At 40.9% G+C, this 15918-nt stretch overlaps 1 protein-coding gene across 3 annotated transcripts in view; it reads left to right on the forward strand.

Moving 5' to 3' along the window:
• LOC138249932 (uncharacterized) overlaps positions 1–15918 on the forward strand; it is a 521389-nt gene that overhangs the window by 346090 nt on the left and 159381 nt on the right. For 2 of the 3 annotated variants that reach the window (XM_069204181.1, XM_069204183.1), the window contains exon 4: positions 1185–1273. In XM_069204181.1, the coding sequence (XP_069060282.1) occupies positions 1185–1273 (89 nt within the window). Of the gene's footprint in view, positions 1–1166; positions 1274–15918 lie in introns of all 3 variants that reach the window. The other variant, XM_069204182.1, reaches the window with a different exon arrangement.

Below are 15918 nucleotides of genomic sequence, written 5' to 3' on the forward strand. Positions count from 1 at the left end.
GTACTTGACAACACATCCGACGTCTGTGACTACTGTCTTTGCATTAGGCAGGTTAATGAATACATACCTTACACTCTCAGAAGTGTTTAGCCATCTATAAATATACTTACTTTTCCTCGGGGATGCATTATCAAGCCGCTGTGCGACCTGCAAGACTTTCTAATAGTTTTGCATTTTTAAACGTTTCTTTGCCTCTACTTGGCCTCTGTCACTCAAGAAACAAGGTTGGGTGAGTTTATCCTTTTAAATGAAGCTAGATGAGATGTAGGTATGCAATAGCTAATTGGTTAAAGGTGTTGCCAGGGTGGAGAATCGAAATGCCTGCTGCCCTGGGAAGGAACCAGGCCGCCGTGTTCGAGCACAATGGAATGTTAAGAGAGCCGGGCCTGTCGTTTCCAGAGAAGGGCGGCTGCTGCCGTGGCTGTGGGAAGAGCTGACTCCATCGACGAGCCCACTCACAGGATGCGGGGGGGAGGGCATGAACAAGTGGGGCGCGGGCGGCTGGGCAGAGGCCTCTCGTGGGCCAGTGTGGTTGTACATCCTGACTTTCCATCGCCTAATGCCGTGGGTTTGAAAAGAAGGGCGGACTGCAGGATGCTGGGTGTGTGCAGCGCGTGGGCTGCTGCGAAGAAATGGCAGTGGGTGGAGAACATGACTGTATTTCATATGATTTTTTTTTCTCTGACACCTTTTAAAGCGACAGCTTGCGTTTCTGTTTGGGAGGTTTTAGCCAATTCTACTGCAAATGTAGCCGAGCAATCTGCATGGATGTGGCAAACCACCTGCTGTTCTGATTTGCTACACAGCACTTGCAACATTTATCTGCCCTAAGCAGACACTGTCGGGAGTTTTGCATTGAAGTAACATGTCATCAATAGATAAAGCACAACTTTTCACGTGCATTTCGGACAAAATATCGAAAATGTTGAGGAAATGTTTTGTTTGCGGGCGTGCAGCTTTTGTTCTTAATATTCATTGTGTGTACGCATGTTGCAAACACTGTGCCGCCTCTTAAATGAATAATATACATTGTGAATAATTTATTTTAGACAGTCTATGAGATGAAAGTCTCGTACGTTAGGCCGCAATTCTCATTTTTGATAACGCTAATTTATTTATCGCTGTGTTCTCTCACTTACTAGATCCTTGTTCTCTCTCTCATGCAGTGTTCTTGTCTTCGACAGACCGAGGGTTTGGCGCCCACTGTGACTGATCGTCTGGCATACCGAACAACCAGAGAGCAGACGCCTCACGTTTTCTATGAGCTGACCAGGTACATTTACAACCATAAACGGTCAAATATGTTACTTTTGGTTATCTGAGGAGTTCACCGCACTCGGTAGCTTGACACAATTGAAAGATGAGCTCAGTGACCCTGAGGTGGAGATAAAATACATTATTCAGTAATCTCCAACGATGAATGTATTGTGATTCTGATACCCCTAGATGTTCTACATTGAGAGAGTACATAAAGTGAGTTAACAGCCCCTTACCTGTGGACTCTAAAGCCGAATGACACTTGTTCTGTGGCACTACTCATTGGGGGCATTCTACTGAAGGACATTTAGGCCTGCCACTGTGATGTCAGGTGGTAAAGGGAGGCACTTTAGTTGGCCACATCCCCAATATAGACTTCTGTGGTGTCCTTTACTAGTCCTCTTCTGGAGGCGCATGCTGCACAGGTTGTCTCATGCAAAGGATTTTGAATATTAAAGCGCAGAGGTTTACAGACCTGTCTCGCTTCATCTCCAGGGTTCTTAATTGATGGACAACAGTTATGTTTACAGAGAGATGAGAAGTTATTTTTCTCAGAATAAAAGGCACAAAAGCCGCAAATACCCGTTGGAGCTGGTCCCAGCATGTAACATGTCGAAGTACTGTAGTGTCCTATTCGGAGGGGACTGAACTTACAGAAGCCTAGCACATCAGCAAGTACTCAAAACGTCCCACTTCGTCAGGTTCTAGATTATGTTGGACGAAGACCTCCGTCCAGGTTTATATGAGTTCCCATAGCTAGCCTCTTCCCTTCCGACCTTGATTTCACAAGAAATCTTTGTCTAGACGTTTCCTCCTGCTACATAGTTAAGGGAGAGCATTTTACAGGAAAATAATGGGATGTGAGAGGGAGACATTAATTCTAGTCTGGATCGTGGCTCAGATGATAAGGATGCTAGAACCAAAAATGCAATACTTACAGTTGTGCTGTCCATTGGGCAGCGTGGGCCCGACCCGCATGTAGGAAGAAGAAATACAGGCTGATAAATACTCAGTCCTCCTAGGCCAGGGCCATCTGGATGTAGGATACCACTGTCAGGTGCATCTCTGAAATTGTCGTTTTTCCTGAATTGAGAAGGTAACTTTGTTTCATTTTGACCTGGAGAAAGAAAGTGGGGCTGCAGTTACATTTGCCGTGCTGTATATTTGCTCCATTTGTGTAGGCTTTCCAGTGTTGTTTGGTAGAGGAATGTGTATAAAATATATATTTTCCAAGACCTGCCATACAATACAATGGCAAGAAGAGTACACTGAGTATTGGGGAGCTAGTTAAGTGATCCACCACAAAGCTCACATTATTTATAAATGTATTAGACTATGTTCTGCTATGTTATAGTAATTTATTAAACACCCTGTTTCCCTTATGCATGATGGCACTTACAAGAGAAAGGAAGCTGTGATTAGTCGAACAAAGATTGTTAATGGAAAGAGGCATACTTTAAGCGGATTGGCTTTATTTGCAGAGATTTTTCGCTGGATGAGTAGTGTTTTCAATAAATGATGGACTGGTAACGAAAAAGATCTGTCTCCAGAATAAGTTTTGTATCCCAGAAAGAGGGCTGAAGATGAAGTCAGTGATCTTGTGCAAATACAGGGGGTCAATATTGTTTCCTTAACATGTCGGGTCTGTGTTTGTAAAAGGTCTAAAAGTTGTAGGTTAAACATGATGTACTGCGCCAGAGGCAGTGGTGAGGGCAAAGATCTGGTGTTACGTGATATCTGTACCTTAATCATGTTATTTGATGGAGGGATGCATTTTGCAACCTCTGGACGGGATTAGACTGCTATTTTGATCAGCCTAAATTGTGCTCTTGAGATGGTTTAAGTGAGAAAACACAAGACTTACCACCTTGCAGTTGTGGGCTATCTCCCTGTCGCTATGTCAGATGAGGAAACAAGTATGCAGAGGGCTCTAAGTGAGATGTCTGTTTTCACTAAAAGTAACTTTTTTCATGCAGTGAAACTTATGAAACTATTCTTTTGTAAACTGCTTCGATGCAGTAGTAACTTTCCTCATGTAAAATGGTACAAAACACTTGTGGGTATTTTCTGCATTATATTAAACTGCATATAAGCAAATAAATAGGTGGAATTTTTGTTTTCTTTTTTGACTTTTGCATACATTGAAGATTTTGGTAAATCCTAATCAAAGAAGACTCAGGAGTTTCGCACTTTAGAGGCTGGTGAGGGACAGTGTTCTAGTTTTTTTAGTAGTTGAAGTAGCTTTCCTCATAATGCAATGCTGAATAAAATATACAATATTCACCTACCTAAATTCAGATTGTGTCCAGTATTTGGAAATGTATAGCTGTATAGTAACCATGTTGTTTGTTACCATTTTTATTAACAACTATGTATGAAAGAAACATTTTAAAATAGGAAATTGGCCACTGCTGCAAAATCCATTTTTTTGCAAATGTTATCTGTTTTTGAATGCTCTGATGTGTCTCTTTTTTAAATATAAACATTTATAGGTCTTGGGTTTTGAAATAGACCTGTTGCTAACAAACTACATAGAGTGGGCTTTAGATCCACTCCTTTTAGCCTCTTGTAATTCACATCTCACCATATTCCACTGTAGTTTCAGCTGTACCCTTCCACTTCCATGCAAATGGTTGCTTCAGTCAATCAATCAGGAATTTGTAAAGCGCACTACTCACCGGTGAGGGTCTCAAGGCGCTGAGGTTGGGGTTGGGGGTGGTGGGGGATGGGGGTAGGTGCTGCTACTGCTCGAACAGCCAGGTCTTGAGACGTTTCCTGAAGGTAAGGAGGTCTTTGGTCTGATACAGGTGGGTGGGAAGAGTGTTCCATGTATTGGCGGTGAGGTGCGAGAATATCTGCCACCGGTTGTAGTTCTACAGACGCGTGGGACGGTTGTGAGGTCAGCAGAGTGAAGATGCCAGGTCGGGGTGTAGAAGGAGAGCCGCCTGTTGAGGTATTCTGGTCCAGTGTTGTGCAGTGCTTTGTGAGCGTGGGTGAAGCATGAGCTTCAAGAGAGACTACTTTACAATTACGGCTCTCTCTGTCCTCTCTGCTGGCTCCCTCCGGGGTGACTAGCTATAATGAGGAAACACATCAAGCATTAGTACATTTAAACCAGACGTACTGTTTTTGCCAGTGCTTGTTTTTCTACTGTGCTTTTTTATGGAAAGAAGCATCCTACTTGATGAGTAAGCAAGTAATATTTGTTAGGGACCAGCCATTTATCCAGGCTAGACTTAAATCTACACAACTAAAAGATGGATCAACATTAGTGGTAAATATGCTTAACTCTTATTACAGAAATGGGCATGAATAGGTGTTAAATCCCCAGTGAGAAGTGGTTTTATGGTTTTGGAGCTTTATCTTTCTTGTTGTTAATAAATATATATATATATATATATATATATATATATATATATATATATATATATATATATATATATATATATATATATATATATATATATATATATATATATATAAAAACCCTCATTTCTTGTTCTGCGCATCATGATGCTAATTCTTGAGATATTAGCATTTTTAAAAGCGTGTTTTTGTGTATTGCATCAGATCGCAGTTTTGTGTATTTCTAAGTTCTGTAAATAATGTGTTGTTATTAAACAATGCTATGTTACTTAGCATCTTTATTTGGCAATGGATGCTATATAACATCCGCTTCCTTTACTGGGTAGTCTTGATTCTCCTTGCACTGCTAGGGTCTGATCAACACACCCTCTGCTTTGGTCAAACTCATCCTTATTGTTTTCTTAACTGCTTGTCCACAGCATCAGAAATGTACTGTATAATGATTTTCACCAGGATTTTACTCGGGATTGACAGAAAGAAGTGTGAATCCACGCCAGTTGTTACAGTTGGTTAATGCTTACTTCTTTGAAATCTTGATGACAATACATTGGTTCCAGTCATCTGGTACTTTCTTTCCCTCCCAAATCAATGTCAACAGTGGTTGGAGGATCTTGGTTGATTTTTCAGGGTCTGTCTTTAACATTTCTGCGTTCAGGTTATCTTGGCCAGGAGTCTTCCTGTTCTTCAGCAATTGGATAGCAGCAACAATTTCTTTTTTTCTGGGTGGGGCTGTGTTCACATCCAAGTCTGCTCGCTTCTTAAATGTCCACTTTCACTCTTTGTTCAAGAGTTCTTTGAAGTGCTTCGCCCAGCGTGATTCCTGCTCTTTCTCCATTATATAGTTTGTGTTATATAAAACTCTACAAATAAAAATAAAATAAATGGCCACATTAGGGTTAAAAATTGTGGTGCTTCACACTGACATTTTGGCTGCAAAGCAGCTACATTCTTTGTTTGAAACACGGGTGGAAAATGTGGGATTTAGCAATGAAACACTGATTCCTGCTTGTTATTCACCACAAATGGCCTGTTATTTCCACTTCAAACTCTGTGTAATTATTGGGAAACCAGGTAACAATATTTGCAAGGAGAAGAAATAATAGGGATTATTCTAGACAACTCATAATGAAGCCCTATGTGTACAGTCCTTGAGGGTCCTTCCCTTTTACCCCATTTCAGGCCTAAATTACTTATTGTTACCGATACCTTAACTATATATATAAAGAGGGCCCTGCATAGAGGTGTATCACATTTTGCTATTAGATGTTTGGCGTGTCACCCTGCCTGCAATGGAGTGCTTGCATTGTAATGCATGAGGGACTATTTTACATTTCAAAGGTGCATTGTATGTCAAAAATTTCAATTTTTATCTCATTGGTGCATTGTATAATGAAATATATATTTTTTTGTTTTATTTTCAGTGCACCAGCTTTTTATGACTGTTTTAGTCATGATCCAAAATGCAAGCTAGAACTATTGGCTTTGTGAGTTCATATCGTTAATGTGTACATCAAGCTTCTAGTTAGCCTGAATTATTTTGTTCCAATTAGAAACCAGATCAAACATTTACCACTGCCTTCCAGAGATCAACAGGTGAGCATCCATGAATAGTTTAATGCCCTGAAATCGGGAATTAAGTTCATAGGGGTGCCTTCATTTGCCTTACCTAAGTCCATCTGCTTGCTGACACTGAGAAAATGCTTTAATTGGGTTCAAAGTGCTCCAGAAACTATTTGTGGATTTAAATGTATTAGCCACATTTCCAAGTGGTGCCAGTATTTACGAATGAGGCTGATGTTCCTCTACTCTTCTTTCTTTACTTGCTGCAGGCTAAGATGGCGCTTGCTTTGTCACATTCAGGAACAATTTGAAACATCATGCACAACACCGGAACTCCAAAAAGATAGCGTTACTAAAGCTTTGCATGCAGAGATATCAAGAGAACAGGCGTTCAGCAAAGTGTGCAGATATTAGTAGTTGAGACCTGGAAACTTTTCAGTAGTTAACCGAGTCCAAGATTTGTGCCTTTGTGGGTAGTCACAAAAATACCTAGTGCCTTTCCCGCACTTATCAGCACTTTCACACTTACACCTGACTGAACCAGGTGTAAATTGTGCAGTGAAGATATGCATACATTGAGTTAGAAATATATGTGTAAGACGTTTAACATCACCTAGACATTTGTAAACCTAAACAATGTATAATGGAAGTCTTGCATCTGGTGATTTGCAGGTGCTTCAAAAATCAGCTTCAAGTGCCTGTGCACTTTGCAACAGTTGTTGCAGACCTATACACCAAATGTGACACGGTTCTTAACATGACTTTACGTGACCCATATTTATCATGGTTTTACATGATTTGAAAAAACCTGTGTACACAAAGTGGAGAAGTACTAGATACCCCTTTTGAGTTCTGTAGACCTTATGTAATGTAACATGCAGGGCACAAACAGGGCTACACGTGGGTAGATAGCATCTACCCACTCCTTTCACAGGATGGATGCTATCACCCCTGTCAATAAGTTGGTTCCCACAGAAATATACTGATCTCGTCGGGTGTAATTTTCCAACACTGGGACACATTCAGCAGCGCCTGCATTTTGTCTGCTATCAGTCTGAGCAGAAACTTGCAGGCCAAGGGGGCCTTGGCATTTTAAATTCCAGAAGAGATCAAAATAAAGATGGAAGTTAAGGGGCCATCAGGCCTCCTTTTGTTGGAGTATCCTGGCTAGGAGTTATCTGGAACCTCACACCTAGATGGAAATTCACTGGAAGGGAAAGAAATGCTCACAGCTTGTTATAACTTCACAGGTACTTAAGAGAGGTATGATTTTGACTTTATTCAAACCGTGCATACAACTCATAAGTATGCGCTTGTAAGAATGTCAGATGTGTTTGTCTGCTCCAGTATTCAGACAAAAAACTATTTATATACCACTTTTATGTTTGACTTATTTTGTAGTGCTACTCATCCCAATCCAGGATGTCAGATTGCTTTACATGTACACACCATACATTGACAATAAATCATGCGTGTAAATCAATTTGATGTTGTAACAATGTACAGGGTTTGTCATATAAGACAACGAGGGCTACAAGGTGTAGAAGTCATGTGTTCTTCATAGCTCACTGTGCTATATTAAAATGATTAAAATTTATGAACTGAAGTAATGACAGGATCTCTGTGATGAAAGAAGTAACCCAATTACCCAGATACATAAAATAAAAATAAATGATCTGCGTGTCACATTATGTGATTTGCAGGAGACATATGAAAGCTTTACGCTACTTTTATTCAAAACTGGGACTAGACAAAATACGTATCTCTCTAGGAAGTGAATTAACCTCCAGAGATATGTTACCATTATTATTCCCTGAGAGTTGATGGGCTCGCTAAGAATTATGCAGCAAATGCCTTAACCACATAAGATGTTATAAAATGCAGACTTTGCAACAATTAAGCAGAACAGATTTACTGTTTTGTTTTTCCCCATTGCCAATTTCTTTGTGGCAGAGTTTAAAAAATGTAATGTTTAAGTTGAGGCCCAGATTTTACGTCTGGTTTGTTTCACGTTTTGGCACAAGTCCAACACAAAATTTAATTTGTTAAATATTGTGATATTTTCAAATGAACTCATGGTAGAACTTCTAAACGTGTGAGGTCTTAAGATCTGGCGCCCTGCTTGTGATGTCATTTCCTTTGATGTTACAGGTTGTGATGCCACTTCCTGTGATGCTATGTGCAATAATGTCACTTGCATACTGCATAACTTAGTTGGTCCTCCACTTCTTTTTTTAGGGTTTGTGCTCCTACAACGTATTCGTAAAATTAGTTTTCGCTCCTTGGGGTATGCTGGTACTGAATTGCAATGTTTGTTGTTACCCAACTCAATGGCAGTCATTGAATTTACTTTTGAAGGATGAAAGTCAAGAGTGGCCCCGCTGAGACTAGATAATGCAGTGAGTGGATGGTTAAGTCCACCCACCCACCAGACTCGAACTATGTTGATTCTTTACACTGCACTAATTCAACATGCTTTCAGTTAGTAAATGTTTGTTTCATTTTCTTTACATAAAAACGTGCTGTAAATTTCAAATCTCCCCTTCCCTCACTTACCGTTATAACATGGGGAGTGTTATATGCAGTTGTCCACTTTTACCGCAGTACTCGCTCAATTAGTAGGGAAATGGCCTGGCATCCTTTTAAAAAATCCACAAAGATATGAGTCAGAGGAGGTTCTTTTTGGGTAGTGCGCACAAGTGCTTTGACCTGTTGTAAGAATTGTGGGCTTTTAAATACGCCCACCGCATGCCCAACGCTTTCACTAGTTTGTGGGCTCGCCTTTCAAAAATCTTTTGTTACCATTGGTAAGTGCTTTACGTGTGTCCCTCCTTGGGGAGGTTTTGTTACCGCCCTGTAGATTGACCTCGTTACATGGATAATTAATTGCATGATTGCCGATACGTTTGACTGTGAGTGAACTTCTTTTTCCTTTTGTATCTCCTTCATGCTCATTGCAGCCATGGTGCTTTCAATCCGCTCACTGATGTCAACTAATTTTTTACACTTCATTTCAATTTATGTAGCAAGAAAAGTCCAGTTAGGAATTTACAACCTGATAGCTCTAACCCGAGCAAATGCGAGACCCATTGCATTGTAAATGCTTGTTCTTTAGTTACCACCCCTGACACTCCCCGAGGATGCATTCTCCGCTCCCTGTAAGTGCAACTATTGAATGCAGATAGCACCACAAAAGTTACTGAAATTCTGCACTCTTAAGTGACGTCTTTACATGCCAATCTAAACCGATTCTGTGGTGGTAAACATGCGCGTGGTTTTTGCATGTAGACCTTGAAATGCATTATTTTGATTTATGGAAGTTAACACATTTGGAGAACCAGACCCTTAGAATTAAAAGAGTCTACGGCTGTGTAAACGCTCCGGGATCGGAACCTTTGACCTGCAGATCGCGAGCACATGCCTGCTGCGGAAACATTAATCCACTGAGCTATCGTAACTGCTGTACAAGCCAAACATGACTCCTAGCACTGCACAATTGCTATCCCAAAACCTTGTTTCATTGTCTTAAAAATACCTCACGTTCCAGAAGGTACCAGAGCATAAAACGCGCACGCTGACTGAGGTCATATTTAATTTGAAGGGTCTTCAAACGCAGGAGCATAGAAGCATCAGTGCGCAAGATGTTCATATTTCACATTCTGAAATCTGTGGTATGACGTTATCTTGCGAGTGTCTATTTCCTGCGCCGAGAATGGCAGTGTGCTGCGCGAGATGGGGCGGACTGGTTAGTTAGGAATTCATTGTCCATAACGGGGAGTGGCGCTACATGTGGAATGCAGGCCTTTGCGAGACGCTGCAGGAAGTCTGACTGGAATCCGAGGGTGATTAAGGACACAGAAAGCTTTAACCCTCTACACTGTCTGTGTTCCAAGGGCGCGCGCTTTCAGCAGCAGAGGTGGCTATACACGTTATGTGCAGTTAAATAGCACTCTCTCAAAAATGTCATGACCACGAGACTGATTCGACCGAAACATAACGGTAGCGTTTGGTAGTCGGTTCCAGAAATCAGTGACGAAAAAATGTTTAATTTAGTTATGCGCGTTTTCCATTTCTGAGAGTGTTAGTATGATTCATGCCTGGCTGCTGCGTACCCACGGTGTATTGGACGTCACATGATCTACAGTTCTTTCGTGGGCTATTGACCAGTATTCATTCATAGTATGGCATTTTTAGATTTTACGTCTGACTCATTAAACCGCTAGTATGGGCATTAATATTATTTCAATTGCAAAGGTTTATTGCTATGGACTAGTTACAAAAAATAAAAAACGTAGGAATCTCTGATTATTAACTTGTGTGTGCTTAGCACGGTCTTTTACATGCATGTAATATTGCAGTTCAGATCGCTGAACTTTGTCACGATAAAATATTTAAATGCGGAACAGCCTCCTGAGAGGAAGGGGGGCACAACCACTGTCTTTCAGTGTATATAGCGGTGGTTTACAAGACAATATAAACGTGCTAGTAGTCAGTGCCCAGAGAACCCTTTTGCTCCAGAAAGGTCTTACACAAGTTGGAACATCTGTATATAAAACATCTTCTTCTATGGAATGAAATGTGTTTTTTGTGTGTGTATATGTTTCGTATAATGTATGTGTTTTTTCATTTGTATTGGATTGTATATTTATAAGTATGTGTATTTATAAATGAATTATGATTTATATAGTAGGTTTTTGGTTCTTAATTGTCTAGGGTAACCAACACCCAGATACTCATGTGACTGATTCTGACCTGAATCTTTTATATATTTGAATTATTTGATGGTATCTCTTGTCTCTTCAAATCAAATGTTTGACAAAGAATTTATAGTGTGCTCCACTAATTGTTTTGTTTTTGTGATTAACTGGTTTTGCTTTTTTGATTCCAGTATGTACATGTTGGCAGAGGATGTACTTTAGTGTTTGAGCACCACTAATGTTCACAAGATTTTTTGAAAACTTAAGGAATGCGCAGCTATTTATAGTCATTGTTGCCTATTGTGTTTTTGTTTTTTAAACGCGGAACAGCCTCCTGACATGCGTGAATTCACCCGAGAGGAAGGGGAGCTCAATCACTGTCTTTCAGTGTATATAGCAGTGGTTTACATGGCAATATAAACGTGCTAGTACTCAGTGCCCAGAGAACCCTTTTGCTCTAGAAAATAGTTTGGAACTCTCCCATTATTAAAAATATTGTGAGACCACTGAGAAGTGCAGGTACTCTGGCTTTCAAATCAGATTAGTGCACACTCAGTAATGCAGTGCCCCCCTTTAAATTACCGCTTACAGCTAAATTCTTCACGGTTTGCAGTGTAGCAAAAAGATTATGCCAAAACACAGAAATATTTTAAGTGGTGAATTCAAATTGCAAACAAATATCACAATTTTGTGGCAATGAAACAGTTTCACCAAAAAACGTTCAGCTGTTTTAAATCTGATCAGGGCGAAATGACAGCACCTCCTTTTGGAGCAGCCTCAACAGGAGGCCATAATCTCCCCACACCTTTCTCTACATAGTCCTGGAATAATGTGACCTCACAATTTTGCTGAGTAAAAGGAAAAAAAACTCCTCGGAACGCTCCTCCTTGTGAACCGCACAGATCTGCCTTTAGTTCCTGTCATTCCACATCCAGAATGCGCCCAAGAACAGTCACTCCAGCACCCAACCACCCACAACACTGCATACTCATTATTCACCCGTATGCCTTTCCTTATTTCCTTCTGTACCTGCACCTCTAGCTATTCCGATATGTCTTGCCTCTATGCAACCCTCCCATCTACGTCTCTTCTACTTCACCTGCTTTCTTTTAGCATGTCCTGTGTGCAAAACCTTTCTTCCCTGGTAGTCTGCCGACTTTGAATGGCCATGGATGACCATGGCCCCACATTCTCCTCTTTGTAATACCCCACTGAAAATGACAGTCTCTGCCTGCCACTTTTCCTGACCCTCCTACGCCTACTAACCTAGTTAAATATTTCCTCGCTCTGCTCAATCCTCCATCTCAACCTCTGAACCTGCACCCCTCAACTTTCCTAATTTCTACTGACTGCTTCTCTTCCACCCAGCTCACACATCCTCATTAATGCTAGATGTATTGCATTGTTGAAACTGAGCTCTTTTTCTATTAATGAAACATGACATGCAAACAAAACACTCCCATTGTTTATGAAGCCATCCTGCCCATTTGCAAGATTGTTCTCAGTAGCCAATAAGAAATCAAAGGGCATCCCCATCGTCCTAAATACCCAGCCTTCCTTTTAAGCTCTTGCTGCCATCTCTGTCCCATAATGTGAATTGCTTTTATCAAGGTGAAGTCTCTCGTTCCAGTCTTGTCTCTCCCTTTTTCTCATTTACCAACCACCTCTTACATACCCTGGCTATGTTGAATCTTTTTAAGTTCATTACATCCATGGTTCTAAATCATCCTTCTTTTGAGCATCCTGTGTGTCTTTCCTATCTGGTTTGAGCTTACTTATTGCTGCCATTAAATCCATGACTCTCAGTCTGCAACCCTTTGTCAGGTTCTGGTCCTTGTCATGTTCATGGAAGGACCAGAGATGCAGGGTACAGTGGAGGAGTTTACTCAAGCACTCCCAAATCAGCAGGGGAATCTGATCAACTTAGAATTCCATCTTCCTAGGTGTGTTGGAATTTCAGGACATCTATATAATCTAAGACATAAATTCAGTAACATCACATAATATCGCCACAACTTCCCTCTTACACAAAGCTAAATACAAACAACAAGAAAAACAAAACAAATACACACAATAACAATACATAGTAAGAAGAAAAGAAAATGCCTATGTAACACAACACTGCATTAAATTAGAAATAATTGTATAAAAATCACCTCTTACAATACATAGGTATTACATGATCAAAACTCCACCCTAAATCAGCAGCAAACTCATTAGGACAGAATCAAGCACACAATTCATTAAAAACTCTTTAATACCTACATAGTCTTTTGATAACACACTCTCTCCTTATTAGATTGTGCAATGGGATGTTATTTCTGTCTTGTTCAAACACTTTGCCTGCTTATCTATAACTTGTGACTCTACATCAAGTTTTTCAGAACTGCTGTGTCCTAACACATCACCCTCCTTGAGTATCAAAAGTTGCATACAACCACCATCCATCTGTCAATTTATGCTATATTGCCCACACTTTCTATCACTCGCTCAGTGCTATGAAATGTTGATAGCCCTTTTTTCTAACAAGATAGGATTCTTAACCTTAACATAACCTCCAATCTTCACTTTGTGGCCTGAACGCCTCTTCACACTACCCCTACCGTTCATTCCTAGCCTCATCTGATTTTTCTTTGGCATTCTTCCACAGCTCGCTAATTTTGTTTCTCATCAGCGCACATCTTCATTTTCCAGGACGGTCATAATGTTTTTGCAGCCTTACACCCACGCATTAGTTCAAAAGGACTTACCCCAGCAGCAATATGCTGCATAATACGGTAAGATCATTCTAGATCTCCTAAATCCATGATCACATCACTCTTGTTTGGATAAAAACTTTGAATACTCAACCCTAACACTTTGTCAAAAACATTCCACCTTTCCATTAATTTGGGAATGATGAAGAGCTGTTCTGATATGTTTTATCCCGCTATGAACGAAGAAAGACTGGAGTTATGATGGCACAAATTGTATGCCATTAACAGAACGAGTGGTAGGCTCATCAACAGGTTTAACCTCCACCCACCTAAAAGTGACGTAACAAAATGTGAGATTCCCCCCTGCAAAAATTTACTGATGACCCCCCCACACTCGCATCAATAGGGGCCAACGGGGACTTCTCTAATATGGGTAAGCTTGGGCCCCTCTGCACCACATCGGCCCCTGTTACCTCCTGCCACCTAAACAGATGGTCAAACAACACAATGAAGATTTTTAAATACTGTGGCAAAAATTGGAAGAGTCCCAGAAAATCCACACCTATTTTATGCCATACCCTATCTGGACTCAAAACAGTCTTTTTTTCAAGTACTTCCACAATCAGTTTTGTTTCACTTATATTGCATCTCACACAAACCTTGACAAACATTTCCACTTCTTCATCTGTCAGGCCACCAATGCTCACTCACTTGTGACTTTTCCCCTCATGATGTTAATGTCTAAATGTCCAGTATGGGTTGCCCCCGTTATTTGTTTTAAAAAATACACACGTTGTACTAACTTATCTCTTCTGAAAAGTTTCCCTTCCTTTATAGACAGTTCGTCAGCAGCTTTATAATAAGGTTGAAATATTGGTTATAATTTGCCCTTTTCAGCCAATCCTCAACTACCATTCCTAGAACTTATGGGCCTCCCAACCAGGGGTGCTGTACTCTTGAGAGCTGTCCTTGCGGTCTGGGAGGAAGCCAGGCTCAACACTGTGACTTTCTGGATGACACATTTATGGGCTTCCAGGAACTTCAGGAGCGCTATGGCTTGCACGACAGAGCCTTCCTGACTTATGGGGCTATTAGGCAAATGTTGATCAAGCACTGGGATGTCATAGGCTCGGAACACACCACCAACCTCTGCAACCTACACTGCATACTGTGGGCTGTGGCAGATGCTTGATTTCTTAGCTGTATGGGGCGCTCACACAAGAACCCCTTGGGGTTCATGGTGCACCTCTAAATCGAATGGAAAGATTCTCTGGAGTAGGTGATCCATTATCCCGAATGGCTTGAAGCCCTGGAATACTTATGAGCACAACACTGTCCCCTGGGCCTATTTCCATTCCCCAAAACTAAAAGCTATGACAAGATTTATGGACTTAGCTCTGCTACTGGCCAAGAGGGCAGTGACAATGTGGTGGGAGTCACACACCTCCTTAGGTTGTAAGATGGAGAGCAGAATAGATCTTAGCTCTTTACAGAGAGGAAAAGGGGATCTAGTAAAAATGCCTATGGCGATTTTGTTTGGATACTTTTCTCCAAGATTTACCGATCACATGAAGGAGAATACCCACCAACCATCCATAGGCACTCTGATCAGTGGGATCTCAGGCCTGTGTTATGTTCTGGGATCCTTGATGCAGACTCCTTCTCCTGTTACTAAGCCCCATTGGCTTGGTCTTACCTGGCAGCACCCTTACACTGCCCCCAATACTCTCCATGTTGCACTGTTCTCTCACTTACTGCTGTTTAGGGAAGCCCTTGTGCCAGACATATGCACGCCATTGTTCTGGGGTGGTGAGTCCCCATAGGGGTAGGAGGGATGGGTTATTGAGTTACTTACTGTGTAACTGGGTTGTTGGTTGACTGGGTTGTGAGCTATGGTCAAGCAACAGCCACATTCCCTTGCAGGGTGACCCACAAAAAGGCTCTAAATTAACCTGTACTTAACCCTGGGTAACTTGGCACAAAAAACAGTCAAGCTTAATTTAAAGGAAATGGGTAAAGTATTTATGCAACACACAAGCAGTAATAAAGTTAAGAGACAACACAAGAAAAATCCCAAACCAATTTAGAAAAATAGAGTACATTTTAATAAATTGGCACTATAACAACACAATTCAATTCACTAGAACCAGAGTTATGATTTTTTAAAGTTTAAAATAGCACTTAAAAGAGAAAAGCACCAACCACAGACATCTGGTCATGCTAGACTGGGACAAAGTCAAAAGTTAAGGCTGATGGCGGTGGTGCACAGTTCGGATACACAAAGTAGATTGGACTCCATCAGTGCTTAACTTCAGACCTAGAAAATGTTCAAAGAAAAAGCG

The sequence above is a fragment of the Pleurodeles waltl genome, chromosome 8 (assembly GCF_031143425.1).
Source record: "Pleurodeles waltl isolate 20211129_DDA chromosome 8, aPleWal1.hap1.20221129, whole genome shotgun sequence".
NCBI lineage: Eukaryota > Metazoa > Chordata > Amphibia > Caudata > Salamandridae > Pleurodeles > Pleurodeles waltl.